Here is a 25355-nt window from a genome sequence, read left to right as displayed (position 1 = left end):
AGCAAATGGCTCACAAAAATTCTTTTAATAATATTTTATTATATATAGAACTTCTCACATATTTTGCATTTGGTAATGGTGAATTCAATGAAGGTGTTCCCAACCTTGTAAAGTTTACCATTAGCTAATAAAAAAAATACTGGAAATGCACTTTTTAGGTCATATGTGTTCTCAAAGTGGAGTCTGGTGAGGGGGTTTCCCTGGGTTCTCAGCAAAAAGAGGAATAATTTATTTTCATTATAATTTCATCCATAAGTAACACAATGACATAATGTATGACTATTTTGGTCACACAAACACTTCCTTAAATAAAACATCTAAAATCACAAATCTTATCAGACGGGGGTCCGTGGTCTAATTTTTGTCAGTTTAGGGTTCCTTTATCCAAAAGTATCTCCCACTATTAAAATCTAACTGGTGCTTACATGGTTAACATCTGGAACATCTGGATCCAACTCACAGTCACATGACCAATAGGAAGTGGGCCTTGCGGAACCTGGAGTCTGTGTTTACACAAGGGAGAGAACTGACTTGGTAAACCTCAAACTGACGCTGGAACATGCCGCAGCTCGTCATACTCACTCTCAGCCTGTTACCATGGATCCCAGGTAATTACTATGACTACTAAGGTCATATTCTTACAAAGAGGTCTTAGCAGCTGCTTACTTTCTGCAGCTAATTCTTTGGATGATTAATGTCTATTCTCAAACCCCCTCACTTCATTACTGTGCTTTTGGCCAATACGGGTGCCGCAATGTAAGATGATTCTCATGCTCTTTACTATTTTATGACTTTTCTGTATTTATCATTTGTTGAAGACAGACTAGAAGGGCTGTTAAAGTTGCCATTTTCTGCGGGAACCAGAGAAAGCTTTTGTGTTTTTTTGTTGTTTTTTTTTGTTTTTCTTCTTCCGTACTGTTTGCCCCTTGGCAAGAATATGTTTGATGTTTATTTTGTCAAGTCTTCAAAAGCCTGTTATATTTGTCCCCCCAAATCTGTATTATAGAGGGATAATCCAATTTCGGAATAAGAAGTATGGAGAGGGAACTTAAAGTAGGAAAAGTGTTTTGTACAGAGGAAACTGGAACCATAAATATGATACTAAGTGTTGCTCAAGGCCACTTCCCCCATTACTCAATCACAGATAAGAAATGTCCACTGTGAGAAACCGTTCTGCTTTGACTGCAGCATGACTGAAAGTTTAAGTTCAAGCATTCAACCATCTCTGCTTTCCATCAGCCTTCCTCTGTGGGGTAACTACCATGGAAGAGTTTTCAGTCCTGGAGGGCCGATCCCTCACAGTCCCGTGTCATTATGAGCCACAGTACGCCAGCTATGTGAAATACTGGTGTCGTGGGAGGATGAGGGAGTTCTGCACCAGCTTAGCCCGAACAGATGACCCCCGTTCAGTCGATCCGGCTGTGGACAAAGTGAGCATTTTAGATGACCCGGTCCACCAGGTCTTCACCGTGACCATGAATGACCTGAAGGTGGATGACTCTGGGTGGTACATGTGTGGCATGGAGATAGGTGGCGTGTGGAGCGCTGATGTTGTCGAATACACTAACATCAAGGTCAATCATGGTGAGTAATGGACTGATTTGAACTCATGAAGCATTATTTATCCTTGAGGAAAAAAAATAAAAATTTTCATGCATTTAAAACGCTCAGGTTAGAAAATGCAAGCTCTTATTCTAAGTTGATTTCTTTCCTGCAGGTATGTTAGTGGTGAACAACCGACTGAGCGGGGAAGAAGGGAGCAGTGTCAAAGCTGAATGCGAATACAGTGTGAGATTCAGGTATTTGATTCTCCCATTCACCGTGTTACAGTTCTGTCAGTTTTCTGGGTATTTCACCAGTCAGACCAGGCAGAACCCTCACTTTTAAAACAATGCTCTTAAAGCATAAATAAACTCCAGAAATAATGGTTATTCGTTTGAAATCTTCAATCCAAGTCAAACGCTGACGGACAGTCAGCCTTGACTGACTCCCCCTGTGACTGCTTGCCAACAGAGAGAGTGAGAAGAAGTGGTGTCGGAGTGGAGACTGGAGCTCCTGTCTGGTGACAGGTTCTGACGGGAGCTACGAAGACACTTCAGTGGCCATCAGTGATGACAGAACTGGGGCTTTCACTGTAACCTTAAAGAAGCTGCAGATGAGAGACGCTGGCTGGTACTGGTGTTCTGCAGGACAGCAGCAGATATCCGTGCAGGTGCTGGTCACACCGCGACCCACGACTAGTACGTCTAAAAATTTAAAGTGTTTCATATTAAAATCTAACCCTAACCCCTTCTGTTTGCTACTTTGTTGAAGCTGCACTAGACAAGATTTGTATCTACAGCAGTATTGATTAAATTTTTTTTAGCATGTGGCAGCAGAGGAACAAGCAAACACAACCTTGGCATACTGTCACCTTACAAAGTTGAAATGCCACATCATTATCATTCCACTGAAATTGCATTTCTGACCTCCTGGTGAATACAAATCCAATATTAACTCTACTTTTACTCCTGAGAAAAATACTGTATCCAACTCATTAGCTGCTAAATGCGCCACCAGTTAGCTAACTTTGTCTATCTGCTGCTGTTTGGTGGTGGCAGATATTTTACAGTAAGTTTTATCAGAGCATTTTTGCTAGAAAAAAAAAAAAAATCTGAGTGCCATGGCTGAAAATAAGGTTCATGAGACCAGTGAGAGAAACAAAGTGGTAATGCTGCAGGCATGACAACCAAAACAATGAGTTTAATGAGCTCTATTGAGCACTAAAATGCTCAATACAGCTGGGGGAAGCTGCAGTGTTGGTTGATAACTCTGTCTGAGTTTGTCACTGTGAGCAACCACTTTCACATTGCACGTCATTTGAGTCTTTGTTACTGTAAAAATGTTTATTAGTGCTGCTTTAAAAATAGTTTAAAAAAAAAAAAAAAGAAAAAAGAAAACTCATCCTACGAGTCTCACAGAGCCGATCCAAATCTCACAAACTCAGATTTCACTGTGAGATTTCAATCTGGGAAGAATCTATAGAAAATCTGTTAAACCTTGTGGGTGGAAACCAGGCAAATCAGAGCAGTAGATGGTGATCTGAGTTGCCACTTGAAAGTCTGAAATGTCACTGACAACTATTTGAACCAGGCCTTGTAGATATTAAAGGAGCCACAGTTCCCTGACTGCGTGTGTGTGTGTCCGTCGCCCCCCCCCAATCAGTTTGCAGCTGCTAAACTGAGAAATAGCCAAGTGCAGCATTACAGATCAATATGTGTTTGTGACATATGGCAGACACTCTTAGGTCTCCAGCAGTACAAGGTATTGATTATAAAGTCACTTATCAAGAATAATGATGATAGAACTCTGTGGATACTGCTACACTCTTATTCTTATAATAACACATAATTTTTCAACTCTTTGTGTAATATCTTTATCCTCAGCAACAGTGTCTGTGACATCTCTAGCGACCCCAAGTCAGTCTGTTGCACACCTGCCTCCACCCAAACCCATCTCTAAGGAGTCCTGGAGCAGTCACAGGTAAGAGTGAAGCATTTCTTTATGATTGTCCTTTCCCACATTGCGTTTATTTACTTTTCCACACATAAAATCCACATAAAATTTCTACGTCCTTTACAACGCCTTTGATGTTTGATGTGTTGCCGTTCACACTGTTACCCATTATGGATGCTTATCTATACCGTTGTGATGGAGTTCACCCAAGTTCAGCTCAGCCGAGCACAGATAATGATCATACCATTCTTGCCAAGGAAAATCTATCAGTCATCATCTTGGCTGTCATGTGACTGTGTAAGAACAGATGCAGCATAAGCCTGAGCTGCTTTTTCCTGGACTATCTGTTCAGACCGTTGCATGTTTGTGTTTTAGTCACATCCTGGAGTCTTTGCTGGTGTGCTCTTCTCTAATGCTCCTTGTGGGTCTGGCCATATTGGCAAGAAAGATGTGGAAACTACACAGTAAGGCACCCTCTCATTTGTTTGCATTTTTTAATATTAAATCAGAGCAGAATCATGCCACTAACCGCCTCAGCGGGTCTATGAAATATTGTAAATGCATTGAATATACCTGAGTAAGATATTTGCATTATATATATGTGGCTTAAAGATCCTCTCTTTGCATTTGTAGGGCAGGATCCTGTGCTAAGACAAGTTAAGGAGATGAAGGCAAGGCTCAGTGTAAGCCCCCATTTAAATATCTGTCCTTATTTTATTACACACTTTAAAAACACCACTAACAAGCTTATGCTTAAGTGTTAGAGTACTCATTTTTCTTTTCGTCTCCCACAGGGGTATTCAGGAGATGTAGGTGACCTGCCGGATGCTACTGTTGTTTTCCTTAACAGGGATTCCCAGGACGTACATACTAAATGTAATGAATTTGTCAGTATTCAGTAGCCAGTGCAGCGTTTACTGTTACTCCCTGTAACTGAATGTAATTTTTGTTAGATCACTGCTCTAATTCTACTGTCTTTTGTATATTGCATATGATACCACATTTAAAGACATTTATGGTGTTTTCTGCTTCCTATTCTCCATATGCTTTCCTTATTGTAAGACACATAATCATGTGGTCCGCTATTTAATTTGGTCAAAAACAGGGCCATAACTACCACTAAGGACACTGATACATTCTCCACCTATTTAGCTGTAGATGTACATTATATTGTTATCTGATCCCAGTATTTTTAGATACTTAAAGTTGATTTCTTTTGTCCAAAAATATAAAAACATACAGGATTATAATTATTTCTCCACTTGAGTTTTATGATGTGGTGAAATTAAATAGTAACACTTCACTTTATGTGTCTGTAATTTCCTGATGAGAGTATCAGTACTATTAAATTTCATTGAAAGAACTTAATAATGTGTTATTAAGTAAAGAGGAAATGAAAGTTAAACTTTTAGATTTTTTTTGTCGGCAGCAGAAACAAGCAAACACAACAATGACATAATTATCACCTTTTCAGTTTATATATTGAACTTGTTAACCTATCACACATCCAACAGATGCGCAACAATATTAATATATTTATATCTATCATATATATATAGTATATTTATTTTGGTGTTTTGGTCTCCACCAGCTCCTGAGGGAAACATCCAGCTCTTTAGCTAGCTTAGATGCTTGATTGTTTGCTAGCTAGTTGCCATCTTTGATATAGAGCTTGGGGGAGCATAAAGGGCCAGGATAGAGTTTGATAAGTAATTGTTTTCCAGAGGAACTTGCTCAGAACAATTGTTTGATTTTAATAAAATATCCTGAAAATATAATTCAAGGTCTTCCCAATACTTTCTTTTTTGTCTCTCTGGGATGCTGTCTCATTCTCGCTCTGTCAGGAGTCCAGATATGTAATGAATTCTGTTTTAATTATATCAGCACTTAACACCAATCATGCTGATCAAAAAACAATGTAACCTTCAGGTCTAATGACTGGAGTAGTCATGCACGCTGACTCCTACTGGTTTATTGGTCTCTGTAAAAGATGGACTGAGACAAGATGGTGTTGGAATTGTTGCCAGCTCCAAATGGCCATTTGTTGGAAAGAATCTGTTCCAAAGAAATAAGTCCAACGTGAATTAATAACATTAAGACGGTAAAGATCCCAAAAGACTGACACAGGCACATTTTCAGTTTTTGTTGCTTTCAGTTTATCTCAATAATGAAATGGCTAATTAACAATTAACATAATTTGTGGTAGCAAATGCTGATGATATGAACATAGTTATGAGATCTTATAAGATTATCTTTTAAGAAAGAAATAAGCAAATCATAACAGGATATATTAGAAGGAGAAAGAAAAAAAACAGCTCTACATTTCATGCTTGGGCTGACTGTTTTCATACTGAACCTCAAACGATGTGTTAGAATTATAAATTCAACAGGCTAATGAGGCGACCACAGCATCTGTGTAACGAGCTAGAGCTGGGAACAGCGAGTCATAACTGGATCTCACCTTCATATGTGCAAAATCCATGTTTCTGAATTGGGATACAGAAAATCACAATTTGTAAAAAGTTCAATTTCAAAGATTCAGTGTTTGTGGTATCCTGTAGGCTCAGATTCCTCCATGTTCACCCCTAGGACTGAGTTGCATGGTGTAATTCTGGTCTCTGGTTAGCATGTTTAAAGCTTTTACTGTAGTATTCCTCTCTAATGTCCAATTTACATGAAATTTAAGAAAAAATATTATCTTACTGTGCAGTAGGTTAATCTCACCACAGAGATGAACCTGCTGAAGAGCTGACAACAACAGCATACAACTGCAATTCTGTAAGCAATGCCAACCGCACAGGGACAAAAGGTTCTGGCTTTTCACTTATACCTTTTTATATATTTAAAAAAAAAAAAATTCATTGGTTTTTGTGTTTGGATGTTGGGTTTGAATCACAAAAAGCTGTTCTATTTTTACTATTCCGCATTGAGTTGCTTTTCCGTCAATGGAGTCGACTGAGTCATCTGTATAAATGTATTTATATCTCCATTCTGGGCAAACCTCCATCATTTCATCATATCATTATGAAGTCAGTGTCTCAGATCATAAGATGAATTTCTGCTGTCTGTTCTTAACATATGGCTGGAAATGGGAGTGAAAGACTTCATGTTTTCTGCTCTATGCAGCCACTGCAAAAGAAATTCAAGTTGAGAAATCTGATATCAGAATTCAAGACTATTTTAAATGCCATGGTAAATGACTCCTTGTATCTTTTCTTAGCTTACTTTGTCCTTATCTTAGCACTCTTATCTGTTTTGAAGATTGTTTAATCCGTGACGTGCAACTTTTTATGCAGCAGTTTTGATCTCACTTGCAAAAGAGGCTTCCACCTTCAGCAGGACTTACCTGGTTTAATAAAAGTGAAGTTAAATGTTAAATTAAAGCAGTGAGGTAGAAACTCTGCAGCTGATCATTCAACAGCACATGAATGGGAATGTTTCTTTAATTTCATTCCATTATAATGAAACTTTTCTTTGTTTGTAGGCTAATAGTTTTTGTAACTGTAATTACTGATTATTGACATTGACCACTTGGAAGTAATTTTGTTTAAAATAAAATGTGGATCTGTCATTTTCAAGTTAATCAAACATTTTCATTAATACATGTAGGTGTATGTGGTATAAATCTTTACCAGCTTTATAATGGAGAAAACTCAGTAACGTCCTGGTTTGGTGGTGCTACTATGTTACTGCAGTATCACCAAGGTTTTTGAATTGTTTTGTTTTATTTTCAAAGAATACTTTATGAACTCTATTCTGTTTTATTCTCTATAGCCAAGTCTGGTCTGGTTTGAGTTTCACCATTGTCTGAATGTTACAGGGACTCAGTCATTAATCTTAATGCCTTTCAAGCGGAATCAGTTCAGCCACTAGATGGAGGTCAACCCTGTATGAAATATGCTCTTTCCATAATGTATTGCTGGCGTGTGTGCTTGGGTTTGTGTGTCTACTCATGCACCGAAGAAATGTTCCTTCCTTCCTGATCAGACATTCTGTTGAGAAAGTGACGAAAAGCAGGAGGTTGTTGCTAGTCACCGCAGGGCTCTACAGAAAAACACAACATTTAAACATCTTAGCATTCATTCAATACGAAAACATTCCACTTCTTGCGTCTGGATGCGTACACCCTCTGAATGTTCCCATTTATGGACACTGACAATCAATACATTTGTACTCACCTTGTGCGCAGCAGCTGCAGATAATAATGCGTCAGTGGAAACATGGACAGCTAGGCTGAAGGATAAGCAACTCTTCTATGCTCTGTGACAATTGTTTATGAAGGCCAAGCTTTGCACAAGAGTGTACGCACCCCATTAAATACTGCACTATTCTAGTTCACCCAGGACCCAAGTGGACTGGAGCATTAGGATGCTGCTTAATGAGGATAAAAATAACAATTTCCCTGACTATAAAAAACTTGAAAGGCTGAGATATGCGGCTATCCTCTGGACGATGGAGACTATCCATACACTGATATAAAGCCTTTAAATACTCCATCACAGGTCCACCATAAGCTTCACTGTAGGAATATTTATTAAACACTTACCATTTCCTTCTCACTTCTATTAACAATGAGAACATTAATCATAATGAGAGTGGAAAGTAACTAAATGAATGGGTGTGTCTGAAGATTTCAGTTTCAACCCGTTGTGAGTCAGTGAGGACAAACATGTATACAGTTTTGTTCACTTGATTTACAAGGACCCACTGTACAGACCTTCATATTTAAAAAAAGGTGTAATATTCAATGTTTGTTTTTTTAAAAACCCTGAGCAAGTAGTGCAGTACCTTGAGACAGGAGGAGTGGCGTCATAAGGGACAATAAAACCGAAGGCACCGGCAGCGTGGAGGAGTATTCGCTGTATCTTTACTATTTAACAAAGAAAATATTTGTCTTCAATATGATTCAGAAGTACAAAAAAAATAAAACTTATGTTAGAATGGAACCTCGAACACAAAGAAGCTATTGCTGAAATTTTTGCCTTTCCTATTTGTGTAGTTTTATTCCTACATGAATAGTTAAAATAGATTTTTTATTTATTTATTTTTGTCCAAAAACATGTTGACAGATTATAAGAGAAACTAAATGATAATTTATGATCTTTTGCCAGGATGTCAATAACAGTTTGTAAGCAGCTCATGGGATGCCATGAAGATAGCATTTCATATTAAAGGTCACATATAAGTTATGGTTTTAAGCACCAGAAACCATCCCAGTGTAGTTTTACATCTCCTCTCTCTGGCTTCTCTCTGGAGCTCTAGTAACAACAGGTCGGTGAGCCAATCAGAAGAGAGGAGGCTCTGAGTCTCTCCTCTGACTGGCTGACTGTTTTCTGAGTGGTCAAAGAACCTAGACCTGCTTTATAATCAAAAAAGACATGGACATCTCACTTTATATAATATTGGACCTTTAAACGCAATATATCCTGCATTTACAAACAAGAACATTTTGATGTCACTTTAATTTAAGGCATTTCATTGTTGTGTTACCAGAAACAAACAGATGTGTATATTTTGAGCAAAGGTTTACACTTTCTATGAAGCCTTAAATAAATCATTCAAAATAAGCATGATTATAGAGTCCATGTTATGTTACTAATGTTATGATATGACATGATGGTCATTATACCTATTGAACATCAAATTTTAATCTTGCCCCTGGAAACAGTAGTTGGACAAAAAAAATCTTGATGGCCAGTGGATGGAGTTAGTTAATTAGGCAGATTCCATCCACTGATGAAGACTGTGAGATGCTGTAAGGATAATACACTTAAAACGTGCTCAGCCTTTTATAACGGCATGAGAATTTATTTAGAAGTGTGAGAGACATCTGATTATTAGAATAGAGTAAACATAAAGCTATTACTGCATAATGCACTATGAATGCAATTACAATGTGTTACAGACATTCATTTTAGGTTCTTCTGACATTTAATTGAGGCTGAGTTGAATTTTTTCAATAGCAGCAGAATAGCTGCTTCTTCCTGAAATAGTCATGGAAAATGCCAGAGGAAAAACTGTCTGTTTTGACCATTTACTGACGGGGGCTACGTCAGGGTTCAGCTCCCTCAACAATGAGGATTGTGATTTTAAATGTCATTGCCAGCATGGAGCAGCATTCCTGCAATGTGGTCCAACTGGGTCAAGAAGCATTGTGTTCTCATTGTCTGCAGAAAATACATGGTGATAACAATGGGCAGAGCATGGAAAGAGGCCTATCATGCATACAGCATTGACTATCTCTACTTTCCCAGAAAAAGAGCACAAAATGTAGAACAGAGTTTCTCAAAAGTTTGGGCCAATTTCCTTATTTTAGCAGAGATACACTGCACAAATTGGAAGGTAACTGATTTAAATATCAACTTTTCAAATGAGTTGCTGCCTCTTACAATGTTTTTGGAAGCGGGGAAGTTTTTAACACTAGTACACAACTATTTTCCATATTCAGGAACAGTAAAACAGCAAAAGTACAACTGTGTATCTTTAAAAATCACCCGCGAATGATATTAATCAATTATCTGCAGGGTGTTTTATTGAACTTTAGAAATATTAAAGATTACTGATATTTCTCTCAGCCTTAGAGTCTGACTTTGACTATTTGATGTAAGTCCTATCAGTGCGCTCACTGATAATATTGGATTTCAGAATTCTATCAAATATGAATCCTTGATATTTGCATTTAAAAACCTTTCTGCTTCAGAAAGAAGATTCACTTTCTGAAGACTGTGCACGGCTGACACATGCCTTATTTACAAAGTGCTATCAAACTCCTTAAACATTCGAGTGGAATAATTAGTTAAAGAACAAAAAATATATAATATGACAAGTCTTAAATGCAAATGTTAACTTTCGTTATTCATCATTTAATGTGAACGTTTACTTTACTTTTACCATAAACTGCATTTGTCATAAAATCAAAGAAAATAAAAGTGGAGTCTTGTGGGATAATTACCCTAGGCTGCGTTTTATGCCTAACCTCTCCAGCCCTTGCTAGAGAGATGTTGAAGAAAATAAGCAGCACTCACAAGGATCAATATCTATTTCATGCTTCTATAGTACCATTGGCACTGTATAATTTATCGCTGCAACAACTTAGTTTTGACCTGCTCTGAGTGCATAAGGGGATATAAAGGTGAGTTTGGTCATTTGGAGCCCGATGATGCCCATGGGTTATATGATACAATCTAAGAAATAACACAGTAATTTTCAGTTCAGACTTATCATGAGTGCATCCTCAGCACAGCGGGGGCTAAATGTTTTCTGGGACAGTGCACCGTCTGATTGCAGAGCTACAGTGAAGCACTTTTACATCATTATAGAACAGTGAGTTGCATTACATTGTGTCTGTTTATGATGATGCGTTTAATACTCATTTATACCTCCGAAATCACTCACAATATACCACCCGCTATTTTGGGAAGCTAGGAATACTTTTGTAAGCTAGTTCTAACTGTGAGGCTGTACTTAGGCACAGCGGTGCTTTAAAGTGAATGCAAATGTCAGCGTGCTAATCTGTTCACAATATAAAGACTAAAATGCTGATTTTTAGTGGGTATATTAGCATGCGTCCAACTGGCAGTATTGGAAAAATTCTAGTACATTCTGAGGGGGGCAGGAATATCTGAACCAAATTTAATGGCAATCCATCCACTACCTGTTGAGACCAGGTGACACTTAAGGAAGAGTCAAGGGCTCTGCGAAATCAGTAGCGGCTTCTGTGAACCAAGAATGTCTGTAGAAATCTCACTTTGATAATTAAATACTTTAACTTCCTGGTGGCATTAGATGGAAAGACTGGAGCTCACCAAAGTCATGAGTAGTCATCATCCAGGGTCCATGAATGTCTGTACCAATCCAATCCACAATCCATCCATCAGTTGTTGAGATATTTTAGTCTGGAACAGTGGACCAACTGACCGACATCGTCATATTGAAATATGACAAACTTTTTCTGTAGTCATTTTAAACCAAATTGCCTTTTGTAAAAATAAGCCAGGTTGTTGTCTCTGTCATTTGTATGCTTTGTACAGTGAGGTGAGATAAAACATAGTAAAACAGTGAAGTTACGGACCATAAAACCAAAACAATGAGCTGAAAGGTAATAAAACAATCCATAGAGCTGAGGTGAAGGTGAAAATCTCTGTAGGTTTGTCATATATAAATATATTATACACACACATATATATATATATATATATGTATATGTCCTTCTACCTTCAAAACCGTCTGGCATTCCAACAATGTTATAAATCCTCAAAGACTTTAGTTCCACATTCATTGCAAGAGTTAGTCTGGGTTAAGGTTTGGAGTTAACAAATGAGTCCATTTGTTTTAAATTAAGTGGATAAACCCAACAAGTGTACTGAGTGAAAGAGTGTTAAATATTTAGAGACACTATGACATTTTCCATTTATATGCAAGGGTTGTTGCTGCTGTCTTGTCAAAACTTGATTTTAATGCTAATGTCTCTATTGAAGAATTACATAGTGCTCTACAAAATGAGACAGTTCTCCTCTTTGTGTCATGAAATCTTTTCTAATTCCAGTAAAGCTGATTCAACTCAAAAATGTCCATCAAAAAGGCCGTTTTCTTTTTTAAGATGTTCTGTCTTCCAATAACAGTATACTTATATACCTGAGTAAATGTACCCACCTTTCAATGACAAAGCAATTGACATTCCTGTTAACTTCTCCTAGCATATGGCTTATGTTTGTGTCTATGGTCCATTTGTTTTGGTGGTCAGCATGACAGCGACTGAAGCAAAGGAAAGCAGCATCACTGTTCAGTCTTCAGAGGCACGATACTTAGCGGTTATCAGAAGCGCTGCAGAGCTCCACAATCCAGTACAGCCATTCACATTTCACTATGTGACATTCATCAGCTGAGGGATGATGGGGAAGGAGGCAGCCACCGTGACGGTGAGGGATGAAGGACGCGTGCTGGTGCTGGAGTATCATTTACATCAGTGTCATAACAACTACGAGTTTCACATATACATTATTTACAGTCTACTGAAAATAATGCAGCGGGGCAGAAAACAATTTAACTGCAACCACTTTTACGCTTTACCACCACATGCAATACTGTAAAATGGTTCCCATCTTTCTCTGCCTGACGTACCACCACAGCTCTGACAGAGGAACATCATCGTCTCCACCTGTGGATTGATATTTATTTAACACTATTACTTAAGTTTTGTCAAGTTTGCTTGTGTGCTATTACCACTGGACATTTCAACCATGTGTCTCTTAATTTTAGCTATTATTTCATCTGTTTGTGTTTGAATGTAAAAACATCTAAAATGTTTAAAAGCTCCTTTCATTGTTTTCTTTAACATATTAAGACCTATCCCTGTGATAAGCCAATGACAGGATGATTTCATGTTGTTGTCGGCTGGACCACTTTACTGCTGGACCACATTGTATACTTGTTTGCTGCGCTTAAAAATGACATCCAAAAACTGGAGAATCCAAATGGATAGCTGGTTAGCAACTGGAGGAATTACAAGGAAAGAGAATCAGGAGACAGATGGTGAATCAGTGATCTCATCGCTTTTTGAGATTTTCAAGTGGGCCATCAGTTAGAAAAGGAACCACTGGTCTAGTATATTTAGCAGCAACCATTTTCCATGTCTCTTAGCTTATCAACTACTTATCCATTACTTTTGGCTCAGTATTTGATGTGTTAATCCATCAGTTTGATCTATAATGCATTTTATTTGCAACAGGTAGAGTTCAGGTGTTACAGGTTAATCAATATGTTGATTTTCTTTTTTTTTTGTGATCAAAACATAATTTAAAAACAACAACCAAGCACTCTCCTCTACATATCACATGGCAACTTCTGAAGTACCCCCTTAGGGTGCAAATACCCCTGGCTGGGAATCACTGCTGCATTATAGCAAGATTAGTGAAGCTACAACTACTACACAAGAAGAAGCCACGAGACATTGAACCTCTTTGGCAATTAACACACCAAACAGACCTTTTATGATTGCATGCACATTGCATCGTGAAAAAGTCATTAAAAGATGTTTTTGCACTTACTTACAAACACTGTTTTCCACAGGTGACCAATTGCTGTGATGTTTGTGCGCTGCTCGGCTCCATTAGCAGAGAAAGCACAATTGAAGGAGATGAAATTGCTCTGCAGATATCTAGCAAGACACTCAAGTTCAGCATGATTCATTGACGTTTCTTTTTTTCTCTCCACAGGACTCTGCCAGCCCTGTAGGCTTTTCTGTGAGGAGAAAAAGACAGAGGTGTTCTTTGGATTTTGATGTTGGTTTTCTGTTTGACAGACTTACAGTTGGCTTAAAAAATATAGTTTTGACCTGAAGTGATTTTTCGGTTTTCAATCGTGTAATTCTTGGTGAGAAATCACACTCTGATGATTCATGCCAAGAGTAAAAAACCATGCACCATGCATAAAAAACTACATTCGAGCTAAATTATAATTTCTATCAGAAATTATAATCACACAGTACCTTACAAAACATATTATTACCATAGGACTTGGATCAACACACAAAGGGGCTGATTGCTGTTTGTACACTTTCTCTGCAGGTGCACACTGATCTGAATTTTATAACAATAAAATACTCCCAGACATATTACAAACCAACAAGGGGAAGTAGCATTAATTAGTGTTGATAATAATATTAAATAATAGAAGTAACAACAATAGAATATAACTGTTAATTCAAAAATAATGCAGTACATGCCAATTAAAGTGTTACCAGACATATTCCGACATATAACAAACTTTTGGTTTTTTTTCTAATTTCAGCAGTGACATCATCTCCTGGATCCACTGAGAGCAAAGATGGCTTTATTTTGTCTTCCAGTTACACAGGACAAGTTGCCGGGCCAGCAAGGCGGCAAACAGAGTTGGAAGGCCCTCCCCCTTTGAGACTATCCCAAAGATAGCAGGGGGGGGGGGGGGGGGGGGGGGTTAGCCCATCCAGAAATTGAGGACCAAAATCCAGTGAGAAATTGGCCAGAACATATGACCCAGGGAGATTGGGATATGATGACAACTAGGACACTCTGGAAAAACAGATGGGTACATTTTTGCCAATTTATCACTGGAACTGAAGAATAAAATATAAGAATGTATTAAATATGATAGAATATCATTTGAACTGTATCAGACTGCGTCTCACACAGAGAGATGAAAAATGGGTTGGCGGTCATCCGCGATATCCAATTCCCAAGCTGTCCAGGTGTTGTTTCAAGGTGAGGAACATGTATTCTGTATGATATTGTAGACACAGAAATGAATCCTTTGCTATATGGATTGACTATAAGAATGGCATGTGAGGTGGGTGGTGGGGAGTTTAAAGGTATTTTGAGGCAAACCGGCCTGGAAATAACAGAAGTTGTGCCACTGATCATTACGATGAATTTTGTACAAACCAGTCTTCTGTGAAAACCCCATTGTCGAGGTGGAAATGCATCAATAATTCAGCCCCAGATATTTCATATTTGACCTCATACAAAAATTAATACCCTTGTGTTGAGCCAACTTTGAAGAGAGATGAGAAGAAAGATACTCAGCAGAAGGGAGATCGGTAAATAAAGAACCGCATCAGTATGAGAAACATGAGCTCTCACTCTTCTCTGCTGCATCCTCTCATGTTGATTGATGGGATCACAGGCAACCTTCGGGTATGAAAAGGAAAACCAAAATCTGATTGCTAAAAACACCAAGCAATGAAGATTGTACAGTGCTGCTGACTTTCTGTTACATTTCCTTGCTTCCCTTTGCTTCACATTTTAATGTTGACAACTGTCCTTGACTGTCCTTGAATGGTTTTAATGCCCCAAACTAAAACTAATCTCACCTATAAGCATATAAAACATATTCAGAGCTCAAAAAAATGTGCCTCCGAGAATATTAAATATTAGATCTGTAGCCAAATACCTCTTTCTGTGTTGCATAATGAGCTTAACAGAGCCCATATACAATGACCTATGTGGCATTTTGAAAGTGCTTGTGCATTTTGGAAAAGGTAAAACGTAGCCTGCTTCTTTGTGGGGTGCTCTTAGCAGCAGCAGTGCATTAAAAGCTTGATTTCCACATTACTGTTATCATTAGTATTATTTTTGCATAATTTTCTGGCTGTTAAATCAATTATGGAGATCTCTAATCACCCGCTCACGCCTGCAGGTACACTGGTGGGGATCTCTGAAAAATAATTTGTAGTGATTACAGGAGGTGCACGCACTGTATAAACAGTAAACAACGGTTTTGTACGCTTGGCGCGTCGGTGATAAAAGAATTTGATGAAACAACAAAAACATGTTGAAAAATGACAGTCTTTAGTCTTAGTCTCAACTGAACGTGAGGTGTATTTCCACATTTGGATTTACTGTCAGGATTATTACACTGTCTTGTACATGTTTCTCTTGTTTACCTACCTGCTGGGAGAGAAAGTAAGACTCAGCCAGTGTCAGCAACATAAGTGCGCTGTAGCGAATCCAATGTGCCCATGACAACCATTGTAAGCAGGGCTGTGCTGGACATGTAATGACACAGCCTGAGAATTGTATCACAGTAGGCACAAAGGAAATCCATTTGCTTCATAGGACAACTGGAATAAGAGTATTTTTCTCATTTCATTGTGTGAGATAGGCAGCATAATACATATTCAGCAGTGATAAGCAGGATACGGAGGTGTTGTGATGGGCTTCGGTCAGGGCTGTGTTTTTTTGTTTTTTGTTTTTTTTTGTTTTTTTGTAATTATTTCAATTTATTTATTTTCACTGTTTGGGAAATGTTCTATTTTTGTCCCTGGCATTAGCACAGCCATCTGCGGTGTGGCTGCTGTTGTTGTTGAATCCATACAGACAATGTCATCTGGAATCCGCTGCAGAGATTTCATAGACATGTCAGTCAAACACATCTCTCTGATCACTCTATCAAGCTAAAGCCTGGAAGGCGCTACAGGATGCCTCTGGCCACAAAGAACACACTATATAAGAAATTGTTTATTCCACAGGCATCCGGCTTGCTCGGTTCTTATGACTTGGAGTATTCATACTGCCTCTGCATGCTGTTGCTATGAATTGTTTTATATACTTTAATATTTAAATAAAATGTGGACAATGAATTTGAATTGTATTATATTCAAATCTATTCAGATTTACTAGTATTACCATATTGATATTCAAAGCAGTGCTTTGACATTTTAGAAAGTATGCTGAGTCGCTTTCTTCTGAGAGTTAGATAAGAAGTTTGATACCACTTTCTTGTCTGTGCATTAAATGAGCTCTTTTTATGTTTTTTCTGCCGCCAAATGTGGTTTCTTCCCTGGAGCAGCTGGTGGTGATTGTCACTTGACAAAAACTACAGCCATTATTGCGTTGACAAGAGAATATGTGTCCTCAGGGCAGACTGGAGGCTACAATGAGCCGCTATTGGAGAGTGACGAAACAGGCCGGGGCTAGCTGGTTAGCATGCTAACTTCAGTAAAAGAAAATATGTGATAGAAAACGACTTAACACTGGTGTTGCTTTCCACCACTGGAGACAGCTCTTGGTGAGTAGAGGAATGAAGTTTGATGCTGAACTTGCAACGTTTCTTCAAGACTGGAAAGTAAACAGCTGCTAATGCTAATGTTAGCTATGTAGCAATGGCAAAACTTAGAAAAATAGCTCCTTTAAGCACAATTAGCCAGGAGGTGATTAGACTAGCTTAGCAAAAAGACTGTAATCAGAAGGGCACAGCTAGCTAGCTTGGCTCTCAAAAATATACCAGCTCTCCAAACATTAATAATTAGCAAGGTCTATTTTGTTTGTGAAACAGAAATAATTACAGCACATGAATAATCAATAATTATTTTTACAGGTTATTAAAAAATACAATATTTACGATACAGTGTTTAAAATGGGCCTTAGTAGGTGTATTCTTTAAGAATTAGTCTTCAATCCTGTCACGTACAACTTACACTCACAGAGCACTTTATTGGGAACACCTTATTAATACTGGGTAAGACGTACCTTTACCTCAGTTCTCAGTGGGATGGATTCCACAACATGTTAGATTCTGCTTCACGTTGACATGATTGCATCACATTATTTCTGCTGATTTGTCAGCTGCACATTCACGCTGCCAATCTCCCGTTCAAACGCATCCCAAACGTTTCTGCTGGATTCAGATCTGACTCGTTTAATTCTTGGGAAACTTGGTTCATTATCATGCTCCAACTAACCATTAGAAGATGGTAAACTGACCACAAAGGGATGCACGTGGTCAGCAGCAATACTCAGATAGGCTTTAGCATTCAACCCATGATTGATTGGTATTAAGTGTGCCAAAAAAATAATCCCCACACCCTTACACCATCGTCAGCCTGGACAATTGACACAAGACAGGTAGGGTGCATGGATTCATGCTGTTGATGATTCAAGTGTCCAGTTTTAATGAGCCTGTGTCCACCGCAGCCTCAGATTTCTCTTCTTGGCTGGCAGGAGTGGAACCTGATGTGTTCTTCTGCTGTTGCAGCCCATCCACCTCAAGGTTGTTCTCTCTGAAGAAGCTTTTCAACGAGGCATTTCCGTCCGCAGAGCTGCTGCTCACTGAATGTTTTTCTTTTTGTTTTTCACCACATTCAGAGTAAAACTCAAGAGACTGTTGTGAGTGAAAATCTCCAGAGATCAGTAGTTTTAAAAACACTCAAAGCAGCCCTTCTGACGCCAACAATCATGCCACAGCAGCAGTCACTGAGTCACATTTTTCCCCCCAATCTTATGTTTGATGTGACCCTTAACTGAACTTCCTGACCTGCAGATGCATGATTCTTTCAATTGCAATGCTGATACTACATGCTGAGCAGATAATTGCATGAATAAGCAGGTGTTCTTCATAAAGTGCTCGTTAAGTGGTTGTGTGTGTGTGTGTGTGTGTGTGTGTGTGTGTGTGTGTGTCAGCTGGGCGTGGCTCCCTGGTTCCTGCTCCTTCCAAGTCTCCATACTCACCTGCTTCTCATCATGCAATCAACTCCAGAACCTGCTGCAGTACAAAGGACAGGTGCAGCTCACCATCCTTCGCCAGATCGTTCTGTCACACCACGTCGAGTGGTATAAACGCTACGGCCAAAGAGTGTCGCAGACTTGTTGCTCTGTGTCTGTTTTCTTGGACTTTTTTTTTGGGGGGGGGAATCCTATTTGATCCTCACAACTACAACCCTGCCGCCTGCCACGCTCAGCCCAGCCCTGTCTTACCTGCTTGGATTTCTGTCTGTTTGCCCAACTCAAGGGGATTCCTATCTGTTTACCCAACCTCCGCCATCATCTGCCATACTTTCCACAGTCTCTCGCCAGCATTGCCATCACCAGCCCAATTCCCCACAATCTAAATAATTAATAACAAAAGACTTGCTTCACCACCATTCTGTGTTCTGTTCTGCTCGTTCAGCTCCATACTAAAATGATGGGATATTATGAATAAAATGCCAGTTTGTGACGGGGAAATGTCCTTCAGTTGTGTTCCTAATCGAGTTCCCATGGAATAACCGTGGCATTTAATACGGTTGTTAGGATACAAAACATACAAACTGTAATAGCAAGACTTTTTAATAGAATATTGACATGCTTTTGAATGATCAATACGGTTCTTGGTCTTGGTATAAAGCACAGATTATATGGCGTTTCAAAACACTTTTTCAATAGCTCTCTCCTGTCTTAGTCCACAAGTAGCTCTGAAAGCACACCTGATACTACAGTGCTTACCAGCAGAGAGGTAGAATAAAGAGTTTATGAACCATGGACCTCTGACAGACTGACCGGCTACACACTGACTGAAAGCCACAGTCTATCTTTAAGAACAAGCCTTTCACATCCAGCTGCTGCACGTCATGTGCTGAAGGGAAGAAAAAGGAGACGGAGACAAACAATAAGCTTTTACACAGCAACCCCGTTAACCCCCTGTAAGAAATGAAACACTGAGTCTTTTAAAATACATTTTATTACGTAGAAACCAAAGACAAACTGTGCGATATTCACACTAGAATGGTTGTCACAAACTTATGTTAATGGCATTAATTTCACCAAAGAGTCGAGTTCAGACAATGAAAATGACATTTCTTTGTTCCAGTGTTTCAACAAACAGGTAGAAAAAAAAACAAAAAGAAATCATAGCATGTTAACATCAAGTAATACAGTGCTATGGTACAAATGTTGTATAAAAGACTCGCTGCTGCATTCAAAATGAACCTCTTTAAACAAATCCACCCACTCTACGCCCACTCACACATATGGATAATGATAATGCAGTTTCAGTTAGAGGACTGGTTTAGGTCTAAATCTAATCTGCAACAGGGTCCACAATAACAACAACTGTACTTCACAGTGTAACTTAGCTTCATTATATTTACACAAAACACAGACAAGACACACAAAGCCTAAAGAAAGAAAGAAAAAAAAAAAGACGTAAAGTACAAAATATGAGCCACTGTTTTAATGAATATTAGTTAGTTGCCACTATGTGCTGCACAGTTTGAGCCTCTTTTGTGAGGATTTAGATTTACTGTCACTTAAGGTTAGCCATGTATAATTATCTTTAAAGGGTTGATTTGGAGACAGACAGGTATGGTTCAGTTTGTTATTTTCCCTTCGATGATCACCGTTCATCCCTCTGACCCATCTTAATGCCACACAATCAATCAGACGAGGTTCTCTGAGAAGCTGGTTGTGATCCAGATTTCCCATAGCAACCGCGAACTGACACTCTCCCCCTTCTTCTGAAGACCACATGATGATCTGATGCTTCAAATCAGTGCACCGAGGTGATTTTCCTTTTTAATGTCTTTAATTAAGTCCATCAGCATGTTGTTTTATGTCAGAAAACAAATTAAAGCCCCTTTAGCAGTGGATCTCGTAGGCAACCTGTGATCCGAAGAGGAGGCTCTGACTGAGGAAGAGCTCCTCCGGGTCCGTTGTTAGGGGTCCCTCTCCTCCGTCTGCTGGGTTTCTGCGAAGCCCCATTCCCCCCGATCGGGTCAGTGTCTGCACCATTTCATGGTCCAGGAGAGCCTCCTTCATTCCCTTCTGCTGGACAAACCCGCTCATCATGGGACACCTGGAAGAAGAGGACCCCAGAACGGGTTTGGCCCGGTTGAGGACGTACATCTCGTGGCCGTGGTCATCGCGGTACTCCTCCAGCTGAGCAAAGGTGGTGGGTCCATCAGAGTAGTCATTCACGTAAAGGATGCTCTCTTCCTTGCTGGTACAATAGGATCCCCCTTCCTCTTTGCGGTACTGCTGGTGACGAGTGTAGATCATAATCAGGAGGAGAACGGCAGTCAGCGCTAGCAAGGAGATGCCCACTGCAATGGCGGTTTGTGTGGCGGGGCCCAGAGCACTGAAATCCATGCTGTCCTGCTCATACAACGGCTCCTGGCTCACGTCCAGAACCTCTGGTTGATAGAAGGAGTTAGACGAAGAGGAAACAAAGGAGTGCGTGTTGGAACGAGGCCAGAACTGGGATGAATACGAGGAAGAAGACATGTTGACGGCCAGGTGAAAAGTGACCTTGGCTACACCACCAGGGTTCCAGGCCTCGCACTCGTAGCGTCCAGCGTGCGCTACGGTTACGTTGCTGAGAAACAACATGCCGCTGCCCATGTCCGGGTCAAAGCTGTCCCTCTCGCCCCCTTCCTCAGCTCCGCGCACAAGCCCGTGGATCCCGCCAACACCTCCCACCTTCATCCCTCCACTGCTGGGCAGGGCTGTCACCACTCCTCCGGCCCCAGGCCTGAAGAGCTCACCGTTGGGCCCCAGCTCTTGAACCAGGCCTCGAGGTGATAACTGGGCCTTGCCGTGGGAGGCTTTCTTCCAGGTCACCTGAGGCTGAGGGTATCCTGAGGCCTGGCAGGAGACTCTGAGGCTCTCCCCTAGTCGCACGGTCAGGTGACTGGGCTCCAGCTGAACCACGGGGGGAATGCAGACCAGGCTGTTTGGGGCCACCTCCACCAGGCTGAGGTGGGAGAGGCGAGGCGGTTCTGAGCACATCAGCTGACGCTGCTCAGCAGAGCTCAACAGACGCTGGCCGTCTTTGCTGATCCAGGTTCTTAGCCAGCCAAGAGCGCAATCACAGCGCCATGGGTTCTCTGGAAGAGAGGAATGGAGTCAAACAAGGGAAACTTGGGTTAAACCAAGTTTATTTTGTTTATGTTCCGTTTTGGCAACCACTCCACGACTAATTGTCCCTCTCTTTTTTAAATTATGTTTTTGAGGGATTTTTTTTTTCTCATTGAAGGTCTACGCTTGGCTGAAACTCTTTAATATGTAAAATATGTATAAGGGCACTTCACTTCACTCCACATCATTCTGTTGGTTGTGGCTAGTTTAAAACGACTGATAGTGTGTGAATTTCAGTGCTCTGACAGTGCTTTCTCAGGCAGTGTCGGTTCTTCAGAATTGTGTTACGGAAGCATTCAAATTCAATCTTGGAGGATTATGTCACATTACTGTAAGACATAATGTCTTCTCTCTCTTCGCCTACCTGTGACACGTAGCACCTGCAGGCTGACAAGTGGTTTGAGGGACGAGGCTCCCAGGGTGCGGAGGTGATTTCTGCTGAGGTCCAGCAGGGCCAGAGATGACAAGCCAGACAGAGCTTGCTCTGCCAGCAGCTCTATGCTGTTTTCCTGCAGGTGGAGTTCCTGCAGACGCTGCAGACAGCGAAGAAAGACGCACAGCGGAGGATGAGAAATGTGAACGAGTTAGTTAAAGAGGGAGGAATGGAAATGTCAAATGTGAAGAGGATGACTCAATTCCACTAGACTCAGTCTGTGCTGTATTACTGTATGATAGAGATTAGTAAGACATGCTGTCGTGAATTGGATTTACAGTCACAGATGTCATCTTATATAATCCATAAAGAGGAATCCCATATTGAAATTGCTTTGGCTTTGCTGGCAAAAACTAAGGTTTTAGGAACGCTTTACCCAGTCTGTGCATTAACCATTGCCAACCAGTCATTCAGTCCTTTATCTCACATGCACTGACCTGCAGTCCCCTGAAGGTGTGGTCCTGGACTCGAGTGATCTGGTTGCCGGCGAGGTAGAGGATCCGGAGGTGCTCCAGACCCCGAAACATGTCAGGGGTGACCAGATGGATGAGGTTGCCATTGAGAGCAAGTTCCAGCAGCTGCCCCTGGCTGAGGAACGCCCCGGGCTCCAGGGCTGAGATGCTGTTGTTCTGGAGGTAAAGGTAATGGAGGCTGCCCAGGCGAGTCAAGTCCTGAAGACGGATCTGCACTATAGCGTTATCCTGGAGAAAGATGGTCTTTAGGGGGAGAAAAAGGGAATGAAATTAGCAGAACGATCACAGATTGATTGCATTAGGGGAACAGAGGAAGGGATGTGATGTTTGAGTCGGTGTTTGTTTTGTACTAGAAAGTGAGCGTGGCCTGTTCCTGTGCCGTGCTCAGTGGGTAGAAAAATGCATTAACCATGAGGAGAGATTACATTAGCAACAGGGCCACTTTTAAACCTATGCTCTCACAGGGCTGTGCAAAGCTTTGGATATATGTTAATGCAGGCAATACAAACAATGTGCGATGAGCTCGTCCGGGATCGTGATAATAATGACAGTGACAATGTGGCTTGTGCAGCGTTTTTTTTTTTTTTCCTGTTTTGTGCTTCAGTTCTCTTGCCAAACGCTGCAGAAGCCCTTGTGGGAAACATCTTCAAACAAAAAAAAAAATGATTGGAGCTATATGAGAAGTGCACAAATACACAGCTGTCTGCTTGATTGGTCATGTGCATTCACTGATGACGTTTTCCCAGAAAGCAAACACGGGCCATGAGGTAAAGTATGATTGAGGAGATAGACCTGCTGAATGAGGTTAATGGAACAATTTATGCAGGACATGCTTTCCATTAATATTCATAAGCTGCAGTAATGTTGGGGGGCCTGAACCCGAGAGGAAAAGACGGTGTGATGTTAAACATCTTCTCAACAGATGATCAGAGGGCGTGCGAGAGTCACTTTCTGTGCAAGAATGAATAATTACACAGCCAACAGCACAGCCCCTCCCTTAGGCTTACATCAAAGAGGGTCACGGCAAATTGATTAACCACAATCATTTCAGGGTAATAAGAATGGATCAGAGAGGAAGTCAACTGATACAAAACCACTGGGGCAGGAGGAGGAAGGTGGCGGTGGGATGGGGCGGGGTGGGGTCAGCTGCTATGCACTACAGCATCTAGTGCCTTAACTTATTGTCAATCAGCCAACTGACCTCAGTGACAGCAGGGACACCCTGAGGGATTTCTTTGATCCCAAGAGATCCGCACTCCACCGTGAGGCTGTAGCAGCGACAGCCGGAGGGGCATCCCAGGGACGGCTGAGGGATGAGGGCTATTACGAGCAGGGTGAGTCTGGAGAACCACGAGAGGACCATAGTGGTTTTACAGTCGGCCTTCACAGACAAAACCTGAGGGGAGAAGGCAGAGAAGTAAACATTAATCACTCACCACGGTTACAACCACTACAACCTTTTTTTTTTCTTCACGGTAATGTATTTCATCCTCAAAGGCGAGACTGACAGGAGCTGCAGATATGTTGTGTATGCAGATGACTGTGGAATGGCAAGGGAGGATTGATAAAAAAGCAAGGCAACATAAGAGTATCTCCTCATCCCTGCCTGTTTTCCATTCAGCTGTGTCTAGTCAGTGGAATTGCAGCAGCTTCTATTATGGGCTTCAATTAATTAAAGATGTGATAAAAGATGCGCAGGTTGCCTCAAGGACCTCTCTCTTGTCTTTTTAATGCATGCACAAACACACTCACACACTCCACCTCTATTTCTGTCTCTGTCTTTGTCTTACAAAGGCTCTCTCACACACACACACGTGCAAATGTGCTGCACAGAGACAGAGGTTTGTGTTTTGACCCCCCCCCCCCCGTAATCTCAGAAACCACATTTACCTCCTCAAAGCAAATCTCAAGTGGTAACCAGCTCTAATCCGCTGATCAAAAACATCAGCACTGGCTGCTTGCTACACCTTACAGCAATATCTTCCTTTGATATAAACCCATCAGTGAGCAACTCATCCATGCACTTTTTTTTATTTTTTTATTTTTTATTTCTGCACAGCCTGGAAGGGATTTATTGTTCCGCTCGACTGTTCACATCAAAACGGCCTCAGACTCGCCGTCCGATACCGTGTAGCTCTGCAGTGTTCACAATAGTTCATCGGCAGCAGATCACGTGAAGATACCGCAGGGCTGGAGACATGATACATGTTGAAATGTCACACTGAGCGCCGTCATTCTGCTCCGGCGACAGCAGGTGGATTTATTACGCTTTGCTGAGCCTGCCCGCCTCGTTCTAGAGAATCTTCATCCAGTGGAGAAGCGGGCATCACATTGATCCAATCTAAAGTCTCACATTGTTATAAAACATTCATGCGCAACCCCGGCCGTGTCTCTGTATCCCATTAAGCTTGTTTGACTTGTGAAATTTCTAGTTTGCTTAAGATTGCAGAATCACCCAGACAGTTAATTGATAGCATTTAGATCTCGCTCCGAATGATTCTGGAGATCATCTCGTTTATTAATGATTAGAATGCACACAGATATCATTCCAGCGCAGTGATGAAAGGGTCTGAAACAAACTGTGACTGATAAATATTCAGCTTGCAGTGTGTTTGAACTGTGCTGTCAGATTGATATCTAGTGTGTCTCATTTGTAGTGTTATAATCCACAACAGTAATTTAATGCGAAAGCAGCAGTACAGTGGGATCATTGTTTCAGTGGCTCAGAAGTCATTCTCAGCGCAGACACACTGCATTATTAAGAAAATGAGCAATGAACTGAGTTTTAATATTGCATGTTTGATTTGGAGC

At 40.6% G+C, this 25355-nt stretch overlaps 2 protein-coding genes across 2 annotated transcripts; one reads left to right on the top strand and one right to left on the bottom strand.

Moving 5' to 3' along the window:
• Nucleotides 1-455: 455 nt before the first annotated feature.
• pigr (polymeric immunoglobulin receptor) lies at nt 456-5273 on the top strand. The gene is made up of 8 exons (XM_023404614.2): nt 456-608; nt 1240-1584; nt 1718-1799; nt 2014-2240; nt 3426-3522; nt 3871-3959; nt 4129-4178; nt 4290-5273. Exons 1-8 carry the CDS (start codon nt 560-562, stop codon nt 4395-4397), a joined length of 1047 nt encoding a protein of 348 aa, XP_023260382.1. The 5' UTR covers nt 456-559; the 3' UTR covers nt 4398-5273.
• Nucleotides 5274-19446: 14173 nt separating this feature from the next.
• Nucleotides 19447-23935, bottom strand: LOC111653893 (leucine-rich repeat-containing protein 24-like). Its single transcript, XM_023404619.2, has 4 exons — nt 23746-23935; nt 22509-22787; nt 22003-22171; nt 19447-21607 (listed from the first exon to the last, which is right to left on the bottom strand). The coding sequence occupies exons 1-4, from the start codon at nt 23905-23907 to the stop codon at nt 20361-20363; spliced, it is 1857 nt and encodes a 618-aa protein (XP_023260387.1). The 5' UTR covers nt 23908-23935; the 3' UTR covers nt 19447-20360.
• Nucleotides 23936-25355: the final 1420 nt, after the last annotated feature.

This window comes from Seriola lalandi, unplaced genomic scaffold (assembly GCF_002814215.2).
Source record: "Seriola lalandi dorsalis isolate HSWRI2012SDOR001 ecotype SW California unplaced genomic scaffold, Sedor1 jcf7180002054253, whole genome shotgun sequence".
Lineage (NCBI taxonomy): Eukaryota > Metazoa > Chordata > Actinopteri > Carangiformes > Carangidae > Seriola > Seriola lalandi.
Note: the sequence above shows the minus strand (reverse complement) of the source record. Positions and strands in the feature narration are given on the sequence as shown.